Genomic DNA, 12,145 nt, shown 5'->3' on the forward strand with positions numbered 1-12,145 from the left:
GACCTCGTTACCCCTCCATCTCCAGCAGCCAGTGGTACCTCAGGTACCCACCACCACTTAAGCAGCATTGCCTTTTCAAAGTCATTCATTTTCAACTCTTGGAGTTATGTGAGCATATTTTGACAAGTGTGGGTATTTGAGACTACAGATTACAAAATATGAAATTCTTGATTCTTATCTTAGAAAAGGCACGTTTATTGAGCCATGGCATATATCTATCCTAGACTTTTATTTTAGGTTTACAGACATGTAATATTCCAGTTATAAGGGTTAGACAAAGGAGAAATTATTAAGTACTAATTTATTCAATTTTCAAAGTATTATTTATTGGGTTTATTATATTTGCCAGGGTATAAGCTGGCGGCTAGGGATAGAACAATAAAGGTGCTTTCGTTATTTCAAAATCACTCTAGAACAGTGGTTCTCAACCTTCCTAATGCCGCAACCCTTTAATACAGTTCCTCATGTTGTGGTGACCCCCAATTTCATTGTTACAAATTGAACATAATTAAAGCATAGTGATTAATCACAAAAACAATATGTAATTATATATGTGTTTTCCGATGGTCTTAGGTGACCCCTGTGAGAGGGTCGTTCGACCCCCAAAGGGGTCGCGACCCACAGGTTGAGAACTGCTGCTCTAGAATCTACTCTAATTTTTTTGTCATTTGTATAGGAAAGAGATATTTTTTACTCACCCCAGGACTCCCAAGTCTTTTCATGGCCCTGCTTAGTGACGTTCTCCCATACCTTGGTTGTGTTTTGAGAATTTCCCGCGGTGGCCACCTCTTTCATCTGGAGACATTCCCTTTATTCCTCTCTGAATAAGCTTTCATTTGCTGGTCAGAGTTTTCTGCTGATGTGTTGCATTCTCTACCTCTTGACATGGATACAGTCCTTGACACAGGAAGGTTGCTGTATTATGCAGGTTTCATGTGATTTTTGCTCTCAGGATGTTTATCCTGCAGCTGCATGTTACCTGCCGGCTTCCCTCACTGTAACACCACCAACGCCAACCACAGCAAAAGACCCTGTTTTTGTTTCTGTTTTATTAATATTATTTAAATCCCTCTCAAGTAATTGTAACTTATAAATGGATGTATCCTCAGTCCATCTTGCCACTCCTATTTAGCGATAAGATCCTACTATTTATTTCTGACAGCATTGATAATGATAAATTCTGTCCTTTGAGGATGCACAACTTTGCAAAGTGTTGTTATATTTTCTGCACATGCGTGGGAGACCAACATAATTCACTAGAAAAGAGTCAGTGAGTTAATCTCAGAAGATTTGTATTAGCACCGTGTTTCTGGAAGTATATAAATATAATTCCCCTGTGGTTTATATTTTCTTACAGCAGCCACATTTATGTGCTGGATGCCAGAGAAGACAGGGATAGAAGTTTATTCATGTTTGTTGTGAAAATAAACATTTATTCGCTTTTCAAAATAATTAATATTTAATGTTCAATACTTACTTTGAAACCTTAGAAGTGAAGCCATCCATATAATGTAGTATATCCACTCTATTTTTTAGTAGAGTGATTTAGATTAATTATGTTTGATAGAAATGTCACTGCCTTTGGGATTTATGTAAATTGCATTTGTTTCAGTAACACTTTATCAAATTGCTTTAGGATAGCATTTAATTTTAATAAAATAAAAATATTCTCATCACTATTCTGCTATTTGATCACTTTTAGATAATATTTGACATGAGCTTGCTGTATTGGTTTGCACCAGAGAATATGACATTTTACTAGTTTGTCAATTAAATATGCCTAGTTTGTAGAGACGAGGCGTGTCCTAAATTAGAGTTAAAAAAGGAAAAACTCCCTTTATGATGCACTGCTATTCTTTTGTTACAGAAAGTCGGCTGTGATGGTTTTTTAGGGTCTCTTGCAAGGGAAGACCATTGCGGTGTATGCAACGGCAATGGGAAATCGTGCAAAATCATTAAAGGAGATTTCAACCACACCAGAGGAGCAGGTGAATATATTTTTATATTTTCAAAATTAATAATTTGAACAATCTTTGGGGACAGAGATTACATTGAACTCGACTTAGAAATCGCAGTTCTGAGTCTATTGAAGACTTTGTAATGGGTATTGAATGATTTTTCATGATGACATACAATACATGTGATATGAGCCAGAAATTCTAACAAGCCCATTTCCCAATAATGAAAATATGAAGTCATCTGTTGTGCATTTAATAAATTGGAGCAGCAAGGGAATAATCTAATTTGCATTGGCAAATGTTATCAGGTTTCCACAGGCCTTATTCTCCAATGCAAAGCACAATGTCTCACAGAGAGTAATGATTTGTAACAGCCTGAAGCAGCTATTCAGAGTATTAGACTTCAGGTTTTCAGCTTTCCATTGTCTTTATTTTTTCTTAACGTTTTTACTAAATCTGAAGGGAAAACATTGTTGGAAAGAGAGAGTCTGTAGCAGTGTAGCATGGTGGAAACAATAACAACGGGGAGTCAGAAGATGAGGGATGGTGTTCCTGATATATTAATAGTGAGAAGCCGCCCTCTCTTCTTTTGTTCTCTCATCTATAAGTACTAATACTCAGGGGCTATGAGGATGAAATGAACATGGTTGATCTATATCGTGTGAGTTTTAAAGTGATCCACAACAAAAAGTAATGTACTAGTAACCTATACTGAAATATCACGACCCACAAATATACTTTAGAAACATCAAATGCTTTACACTCAGGTCCTCAAGCTTACTGGGAGGGAGCACATATTTCTGTGTTGACATTAGTTCAATAGGTAGATGTCACTGGACATCTACCTATTAAACTATCTTATTATTTGTGATTATATTTTCATCATCTTTAGGATGCACATATTACATATATTAGCTTTTTCCTATTTTAAATTTCTTTCTTGGTCAAATACCAAAAACCCTGAGACTAAAATACATATTCATTGTAATACAAAAACAAGCCATTTGTTTTTGAATGATCAAGAAAACTGAGTTCATTCTAGATAAAGGAATCCTTCAGAAGAGAATATTAGACACAGCCCTCTGAAGTCGAATGTAAGCATTTGCTAGGCCCCAGCAGAATAAAAGATAACACGAACGCAAGATTTTGAAGCCTAACCATAACCAAGGTCCAGGGTGAGGTACAGATCAAGATCTCAGTCTCCGAAGCTGTGAAACAGGGGCCTGTGAGTCAAAATCTGCCATAACCCACTTAGAAAATTCTAAAGCTGTGACAGCTCTCAGACTTTCAGCTAAGAAGTTCAGATATAATAACTTTTTCAGCCTGATTTGGTGGCAGAAATATTTGTAGTGCAGAGGTCAAACGAAGCCTGCAAGACTAAAGATGGAAAGACACCAGAATTTTTGAAGAATCTTCTTGCATAGTTATTTAGCACGCATGGGAACAGTTCACTGAAGAATACTGATGCACACTCAGCACTGATGTCTTTCATTCTACTAACACTTGATTTTTTCACCAAGCATAGAAAAGAGAAATACTAGTTAACCAACCAGTAATGTTTATCATTCTGACTGCAGTTATGTGAGTATGTTTTTCCAGATTCCTATTTTGAAAATTGTTTGTTTTTATTGCACTTTAATTTTAATTTTGTTCATTTGTTTGTTGGTTGTAGGTAAGCTACATTAAAGACATCTGTTATTTGGAAAATGTCTGAGATTCCTAAGATATTGGAATTATCAGAGACTAATAATATTACTTTCTCCCTTAAACTCTATGCCAGTTTCACGTTGCTCACAAGAAAGAGACGGGAATTCTTAACTTGGACCATATGAATGGTTCTGCATGGTGTGGTCTCTACTTGTCTCTCCAGCACCATCTCTCATTAAGGTCCCTTTCCTTTTGTAAGCTACAGCCACCAGGTTTCTTTTAGATTCTCCTATTAACTTTGTTCCCTCCAGCACCTTGCAGTTAAAAGTATGTTTGTTAGCTTCCTGTTAGCTTTGCCTGGTTAATTCCTAGCCATCACTTAGATCTCAGTGCAAGTGTCACTTATGCATTGAAGTGTTCCCTGAACAGCCTCCACCTCCTAGCACTAACAATCATATTCATAGTCATATTCAAATTCATATTCATTCATATCTATATGGTGTAGATATGAATGAATATCTATCTATTCACATTTGTAATTGTACATTCATTAGTCTTTACTTTCCCACTTTAAGGTCAATGAGAAAAAAATATCCTGGCTATTTTTGTCCAGGCCCAGATTCTCAATGACAGGCATTGTGTCTGATTCTTTATTAATTTAATTAACAATGAAACATTACATTATTAAGAAGTTTAAAAAACAAAGTGAGTCCTTAATTATATCATAGGCTTCATTTACTTGTGAATTTAGGAATGCTGTGTTCATTTCTCATGAGACAATTTTATCCTTACAGTTTATGGACTTCCTAGAATTTCTTGAAGGAATTGCAGCCTTTTTTGGTCCAGTTGGCCATGCACACTGTATATGTTGTATGAGTAACACATGTGCAGACACATGTGGGTGTTTCGGTCCCTGTGCTCTATTTAGAGTTTGCTTAGTCATTTTTGTTGGAGCTAGAAAATAAACTTAAAAGGAGCTCATTTTTTTTCTTGTACATTTATCATGTCTTTCATTATAACTTGCCTAGCTAGGAGATAATTTTTTAAAGGAATTTTTAAAGGTAAATTGTGTATTTGGCCAATTGTGGAACTAGATAGTTATCAGTATACACTAAGAAGAAATGGGCATAAAATGTGTTCTTAGTATAAGAGCTAATGATACCGATTCTGTGTAAGGAACACAGCTCTTAGACCGTTTGTTTGTGTGTCTGCCACGAGAGTAGGAGTGTCATAGTGCCATATATTCTATTTTATAAAATAGTAGCAGTGGGTCATAGCTGGAAGTGCACAGTGGAATCAGACAGATCTGAGTAAAAAGCTTGGGTCAGCTAATTACTGACAATGCGGTGTTGAAAAAGGGATGAAGCCCATAATATAATTAAGGTCTCATGCAGATTTTTTTTTCTGCCTAAATTTATTTTCTCATCTATTATGTGAGAAATATAATAGTAAAACAATGGTACCTTGAATGTTATCGTTATGATTAAATGTAGTAATTTATGTAAATTATCCATAATGGTGACTAGCACATAGTGTTGCTCAAAATATGACATTTTTCATTGTTACTTACCATGAAAATAGTGATTGCTATCGGAATTTTAAGATAGCTGATTAATAATGGATCTCTGGCTATAAAATAGGATGGGATTTTCCTATGTAAAAAGCAAGCTGTCACAACATGAGGACACAATTTATAACAACGTTGTCACAAGCATTATTTCAACTTCTAAGCTCAGTGGTAGCCACTCTCATATTCACTTCTTTAAAAAATGTACAATCTCGCCCTAACCGATTTGGCTCAGTGAATAGAGCATCAGCCTGTGGACTGAAGGGTCCCAGGTTCGATTCCGGTCAAGGGCATAAACCTTGGTTGTGGGCACATCCCCAGTAGGAGGTGTGCAGGAGGCAGCTCATCAATGTTTCTAACTCTCTATCTCTCTCTCTTCCTCTCTGTAAAAAATCAATAAAATATATATTTTTTAAAAATGCACATTCTCAATTGTGTTAAATGGCTTATTTATTAAAAAATATCTAGCCCCCCCCCCCAGTCATTAGCTATCTTTTTTCAAATGTCTTTGCTTAATATTTTTCTTCCTGTCTTCTTTAAACTCAGTTTAACTCACCTATCCTCCAGCCCATTCCAATCAAATAACAGAAAATTGCTCTGGATATAACTGTAAACTTAGCTATACCTATTGTCCTAATTTACCACATACCTTTGCCTTTACTGCTAAACCCAGTTACTACCTTCCCTGGCTGCTACCCGGTCTTCTTTTTTAGCGTCCTGATGTTTAGCATCTCCAGACACATAGCTGAATTCATGTACTGAAGGATTAACAGTCATCTCTTGATTGTGACATCCGGGCCCAATCTCCTTTATCACTCTTCTCTTCGATGTTGCTACAGTGTATGATGCAATTGAACAACCACTCTTCTTGAGATATTCTAACCCAAAATAGCCAGATCTCCTCCTTCTCAAGATTATTCCTTCTCTATATTCTTTCCTGATTTATTTTTAACCCCTGTTAGTAGGTTAGAGTATCATTCCCCAGATGCCAAGGTTGCGGGTTCAATCCCCAATCTCTGATCAGGGTACATGCAAAAGTCAAAAAAGGAATGCATAAGTAAGTGCAATAACAAATCAATGTTTCTCTCTTTGTCTCTCTCTAAAAATCAATATATAAAAATTAAAACACACACACACAGATTTTTCCATTTAAAACCAAACAAACATAAAAACATCTCTTGCCAGTGGTTCTGTCGGTTGGAGCGTCATCCCATGTACCCAAAGGGTTGTGGGCTTAACTCCTGGGTTTCAGGCTCCATCCCCCAGACAGGGTGCATGCGGGAGGCGGCCAATCAATGTCTCTCTCTCACATCTATGTTTCTCCCTCCTCCCTCTCTCTCTAAAATCAATAAAAAAACACATCCTCGTGTGAGGATTTTAAAAAAGCCCTACTATGACTGTCACCAATGTGGAGTTCTTGACTTCTCTCTCGATTTTCTCCACTTAACTTTCATGGCTTAAATGATTATCTCGGCAAAGATGCCTCCCAAAGGGACTTCAGTTGTCTGACCTTTTCCTGGAGTCCCAGATGGTCAGAGTTCTTACTGGATGTTTTTACTAGTGTGTTACACCATTTTGTTAAATACAAATTCCAAAGCTGAGTTTATGATTCTTACCACAAGTTGACATCCACTGACTTGTAAGCAATGGCCCCATCCTCACATAAGTAATAATAAAGCATTGAGTTGAGTGTTTGTTTTCCCACTTTCTATTGGTTCTCAAGTTCAGAATTCTTTTTTTCCTCTTCACAATGCCTTCAGAAATTACTACCTTGGCCTCTACCATTCTTGGGTTTTTACATTAGACTTCTGACACTGTTATCCACAACTGCATTGCTGGGTCTCCTGCATCCTGCTGTCGGATAAAGCCTTTCAAGCCAGTATCTGATTACCAAAGATAAAGCCTCTAACCAGTATCTCATTACCAAGTTGCTTGCTATAGAATGTTCAGTCGCTGCAAATTGAAAAATTCAGTGCCCAGGGCATACGTTAAAACTCTCTTATTCTGTCAGAATTATTTTATTCATGTGCTCCTAAGGATACCACTTGCTCCTTTACTTTTTTTTTAAGTAGTATTTCTAAAAATACATTCTGTTGATTTTTTTTTTTTTATCGAGAGAGGAAGGAAGAGGGAGAGAGACAGAAAACCAATAAGAGAGAAACATCATTGTTTGGCTGCCTCCTGCACACCCTCTACTGGGGATCGAGCCAGAAACCCCGAAATGTGCCCTGACCAGGAATGGAACCTGCGACCTCATAGTGCATGGGTAAATGCTCAACCACTGAGCCACACTGGCTGGACTCCTTTACTTTTCTTTACATGCAGTGAACTCCTTTTTCCTTTTTTTGAATTCCCTTTTCTATATCTACCCATATCCTATCTGTTCTTCAAAGATATTTCATCTACTTCTTTGTGAAGCTTTCCTTGACTATAAAAATTGTTTTCTCCTCTGAGTCATAGTGATTCCGGCGGAAGTCAGTGTTTCTCAAACATGAGTAATGTATCTCACCATTTACAAGGGAAAAATAAAAAGTAAATCCCACTTTTGTGAGTTAAAAATAGCAGCAAACCTTTTGAGTGGTGATGTGATCAGAGAGGAGGGGGCAGTTTAAACCACATGATTTATATTCTTTAGCAGGGAGTTAACCATAACACTTTGCATAAGATCTTTTAAACTTAATTTTTGAAGTTTTATTTAACATATTTATATAAGGTATTTCTGCCTTATCTTTCCTAATCAGTTGAGTGCAGAGACCTTCCTACCTTACTTCTGTGTACAGATAGGCAGTAAGCATTTGTTTCTATTTTCATTGCTGTCTGTGTGTTCATGTAACAAAAAGATAGTACCTGTGTGGTTTGGTGTTACTAGCAATGGTTAGATTGAGTAAATAGCGTTCGCTAATGGAAATTATGATTCTAAAAAACTTAATTCCAGCCACTGCCACCAGGTGGGGCATATGCTACCTTTCAATATATACCAAATACAAGAAACACTTTCAGGAATTTGAATAATTAATCAACAGCAGACAATTCTGAGATTAACTTTGAAATTAGACTTCTATCAGATATATGAAGCTACACAAATATACTAAGAAAAATATTAAATATTGCAATAAATTTATGTATCTATTTATTTTTAAATTTATCTTTATTGTTGAAAGTATTACAGATGTCCCCTCTTTTCCCAGTTAACCACCCCCTCGAACTTGAACCCACGCCCCCCCACTGAGGTTTTCACCACAGTATTGTCTGTGTCCATGGGCTGTGCATGTGTGCATATAAGTTCTTTAGCTAATCTCTCCCCACCCATTCCATCCTCATCCCTGCCTTTCCTCTGAGATTTGTCAGTCTGTTCCATGCTTCTATGTCTTTGGATCTATTTTGTTCATCAGTTTATTTTGTTCATTAAATTCCACATGTGAGTGAATATAAGTTTAAAGCTAAAAAATTATCTATACTATTCTTTATTAAATGAAGTCTTGATTTTTACCTTTTCTGCACATTCTCTCTTCTGTCCCACGTTATCTTATCATCTTATTTCACTTCAAGCTTTATATTCCTAAAATCGTGCTGAAAAACCTTTCCTAAAAAAGAGCTAATTGTGTTTTGTTTCTAGCTGTCGGACACCTTCCTGGATGACACTAGATTGCTGGGTGTGGCCTTACACCTACTAGTCTTGATCCCCACTTTCACAGCCCTCTGTGAGTCTCTTCAGGGCGAGGCTGGTGCTCAGCTGCTCCCGGACCTGGTGTCCTGCCAGCTGCAGTTCCTTCTTCCCTGCTCTTTCTAACTTAAATGAGGTCCCCACGCGGAATCTGAGGCTATTTGCTCTGTCCTAAGATCCACGGTGTTTCTACCTGGGCCGTCCCATTGTGCTTTTTCTCTTCTCACCATTCATATAGTGAGTTTGACATTAAATGTAATTGTCTATTTGCCCTTGATAGTGCTGTAGACTTAACATCTTTCCAAGAAACTTCTCCATTTGAAATGATGACAGCTTTTGTACTTAAGTTTTTTCTTCCCATAGGTATGGAAATATCAAAGCAAAAATCAAACCAAAATACGAAACGTCAAGTCAACTAAGAAAAGAGATCTCCTAAGAACTCGAGATTTACTCCATGATTTATTAACTCTTGCAGGTTATGTGGAAGTGCTGGTGATACCCACCGGAGCACGAAGAATCAAAGTGGTGGAGGAGAAGCCGGCACACAGCTATTTAGGTAACCTGGGTGACAGACACAGGGCCCATCCAAGGACGAGCCGGCTCCCTGCCCTGGGAGTTCGATTATGACGAGGATGTCGATCTGTTTCTAGTTAGATGTGTGGATTTCCCAGGAAGCACCTTTTGTCATATCAAGTAGAAGTTTCTTTCAAGGACTCCCCAGGAGCAAAAGCAGTCTGGTTGTCTGTGTGTTTGGGAGGGGTGTGAATTGCTTCCACATGTTACTTCATGTTAAAACAACAACAACAACACACTCATTGGAGGTTTTGGGTATGTTTTATTTCATAGGTATGCATTTGTATAAAACATTTCATAAATATATTTATTTCATGTACACACACACACACATATACACGTATTTATACTTCTTGCATAAATAAGTGCATATATTCTTGTGTGTATGTTTAATGATTACTTTTGAATTAGGAAATCTTGTGGGATGCTTTAAAAAATCTCTATATACTAAAGGACTTAATATTTTAATGGGAAATAATGCTCTTTTTTTGCCTCACCTATGTAGAGAGTATTTAAAATTTTTAATTATTACTTATGGAAAGAATTGTCACCTTTGTCATGTGACACACTCATTAGTTTGTTTTAATTAGGCCTATTTTAATTAGGCCAATTAAAAATGATTTTTATTTAATGGTTTTTAAATATATGAAAGAAAATAGTTGCCAAAACCGGTTTGGCTCGGTGGATAGAGCATCGGCCTGCGGACTGAAAGGTCCCAGGTTCGATTCCGGTCAAGGGCATGTACCTTGGTTGTGGGCACATCCCCAATAGGAGGTGTGCAGGAGGCAGCTGGTCGATGTTTCTCTCTTATCGATGTTTCTAACTCTCTATCCCTCTCCCTTCCTCTCTGTAAAAAATTAATAAAAATATTTAAAAATAAATAAATAAAAGACACCAAAAAAAAAAAAAAAGAAAATAGTGAATTGTCAAAATACATATTGCTTTGTATGTTCAAATTTCAAACTAAGTCATATGAAGTGATCTTTTATAGTCATGGCATCACAGGTAGAGAAATCTAATATGATTAGATCTGACAAAAACCATAATATTCTCCCCAAATTTAAACATTGTGTTTATAATATCTTTTTAAAAGCCAGGCTATTTTTTCTTAACAAAAATAATATCCTCATTATTCTTTTTCAAATAAGAAGTATCCTAATAGAGAAACACTTTGTACATGATTTAAAAAATCCAATATTATGTGATTGTGTTCCGCAATATTGAAAATTACTTACACTTGGATTGAATTATTTTTCTTATTAGGGGTTGCTTTCTAAGAGTAGGGAGGTTTGAGGAAAGAGGACAGTAAAATAATCCTTTGTCATGTGACACACTCATTAGTTTGTTTTTACTAATACTTAAATTTTGTTTTTACCACCTATGATTTTAAAATGCATTTTAAATGCAAGTAAATCATCCCAAATGTCCAAATTCAGATTAAAGCTCTAATAACCAGTTTTTGGAGACACTGTGAAAACTAGACAATATCAAAATATCCATTGAATAGTAGGCCTTTGGCTACTATTTTACACATACTGGGGAATATGTGTGTGTGTTTTCTCAAACTGGAAAGGAATATAGATGTCTCAAATGGAGTTATCTCAAATTCTACAAAACTACATTGTATTATGACTTTTAAGAACCTGAAAATGTGGCTAAATATATAAGCCAGTTTTACAAATGGGAAATTTCCATGCTCTCTCTGATTCCTTACTTCCCAGGCTCTTCAACCAATCCAGGCTTGTTTCTGTCTCCACTCTACAGTAACTGCCTTAGTCAAGGTCAGCAAATGCTTCCATTTTGACAGCCCAATGGTCACATGATATTTGACCAATAAACAGCATCAAACACTGTTGACCTTCCCTCAGTTCATTAAATACTTTCTCCTTTTGGCTTCTAGGACCCTTACTGGTTTCTTTTGTAGGATTCTCGACCTCTGCATGCTTTCCAAATGTTTCTATACTGTGGGCTCAAGCCAGGCACCCGCTGTCCCCACTGCTATATTGTCTCCCTAGGAAATCCCATCTAGCTCCATTGCTTTCCATGTTTATTTGATGCAGATTATCAAATGTCTCTTATGCACCTCAGAAGTAATAAGTATAAATCAAAAATTTTATTTCCATCCCCTGCTGAAACCTCTTTCTCCTTTGGTTTTCCCCACTGTAGTAAATGTCACCCTATTAGTATTTTATGACTTCTGTAACAATTACCACAAACTTGTAGGTTTGGAAAAACAAAACAAAATGTATTCTCTCACAGTTCTGGAAGCCATAATTAGATTCAATGGACCAATATTGAAGGTGGCTGCAAAGCATGCTCTCTCTCTGAAGATTAAGGTACATCCTTGACCCTCCTAGCTTCAGATAACTATCAGCATTCTTTTGCTTGTGATAATATCTGCCTCCCTAGTGTCCCTACTGTCAATGCCTTCTCTTCTTTTCCTGTGTTTAAACCGCCCTCTTCCTACCTCTTACAAGAATACATGTTGATCGCATTTTAGGTCCATTTGGACAATATCCCCATCTCAAGACCCTTAACCTGATCATATCTGCAAAGTTTGTATTTTTGCCATGTAAGGTAGCATTCTAGGTTCCAGGGATTCGGACATAGATAACTTTATTCCCTTCACTAACATTTTTTTAAAGAATATTTTTTTATTGATTTCAGAGAGGAAGGGAGAGAGAGAGAGAGAGACATCAGTAATGAGAGAGAATCACTGATTGGCTGTTTCCTGTA

At 36.7% G+C, this 12,145-nt stretch overlaps 1 protein-coding gene across 1 annotated transcript in view; it reads left to right on the forward strand.

The window, feature by feature from the left end:
* Window positions 1-12,145, forward strand: part of ADAMTS19 (ADAM metallopeptidase with thrombospondin type 1 motif 19) — a 199,919-nt gene that overhangs the window by 136,661 nt on the left and 51,113 nt on the right. Inside the window, exons 18-19 of the mRNA XM_006763708.2 lie at window positions 1,868-1,988; window positions 9,312-9,392. Of these exons, the coding sequence (XP_006763771.2) occupies window positions 1,868-1,988; window positions 9,312-9,392 (202 nt within the window). The remainder of the gene's footprint in view (window positions 1-1,867; window positions 1,989-9,311; window positions 9,393-12,145) is intronic.

The sequence above is a fragment of the Myotis davidii genome, unplaced genomic scaffold (genome assembly GCF_000327345.1).
Source record: "Myotis davidii unplaced genomic scaffold, ASM32734v1 scaffold319, whole genome shotgun sequence".
Lineage (NCBI taxonomy): Eukaryota > Metazoa > Chordata > Mammalia > Chiroptera > Vespertilionidae > Myotis > Myotis davidii.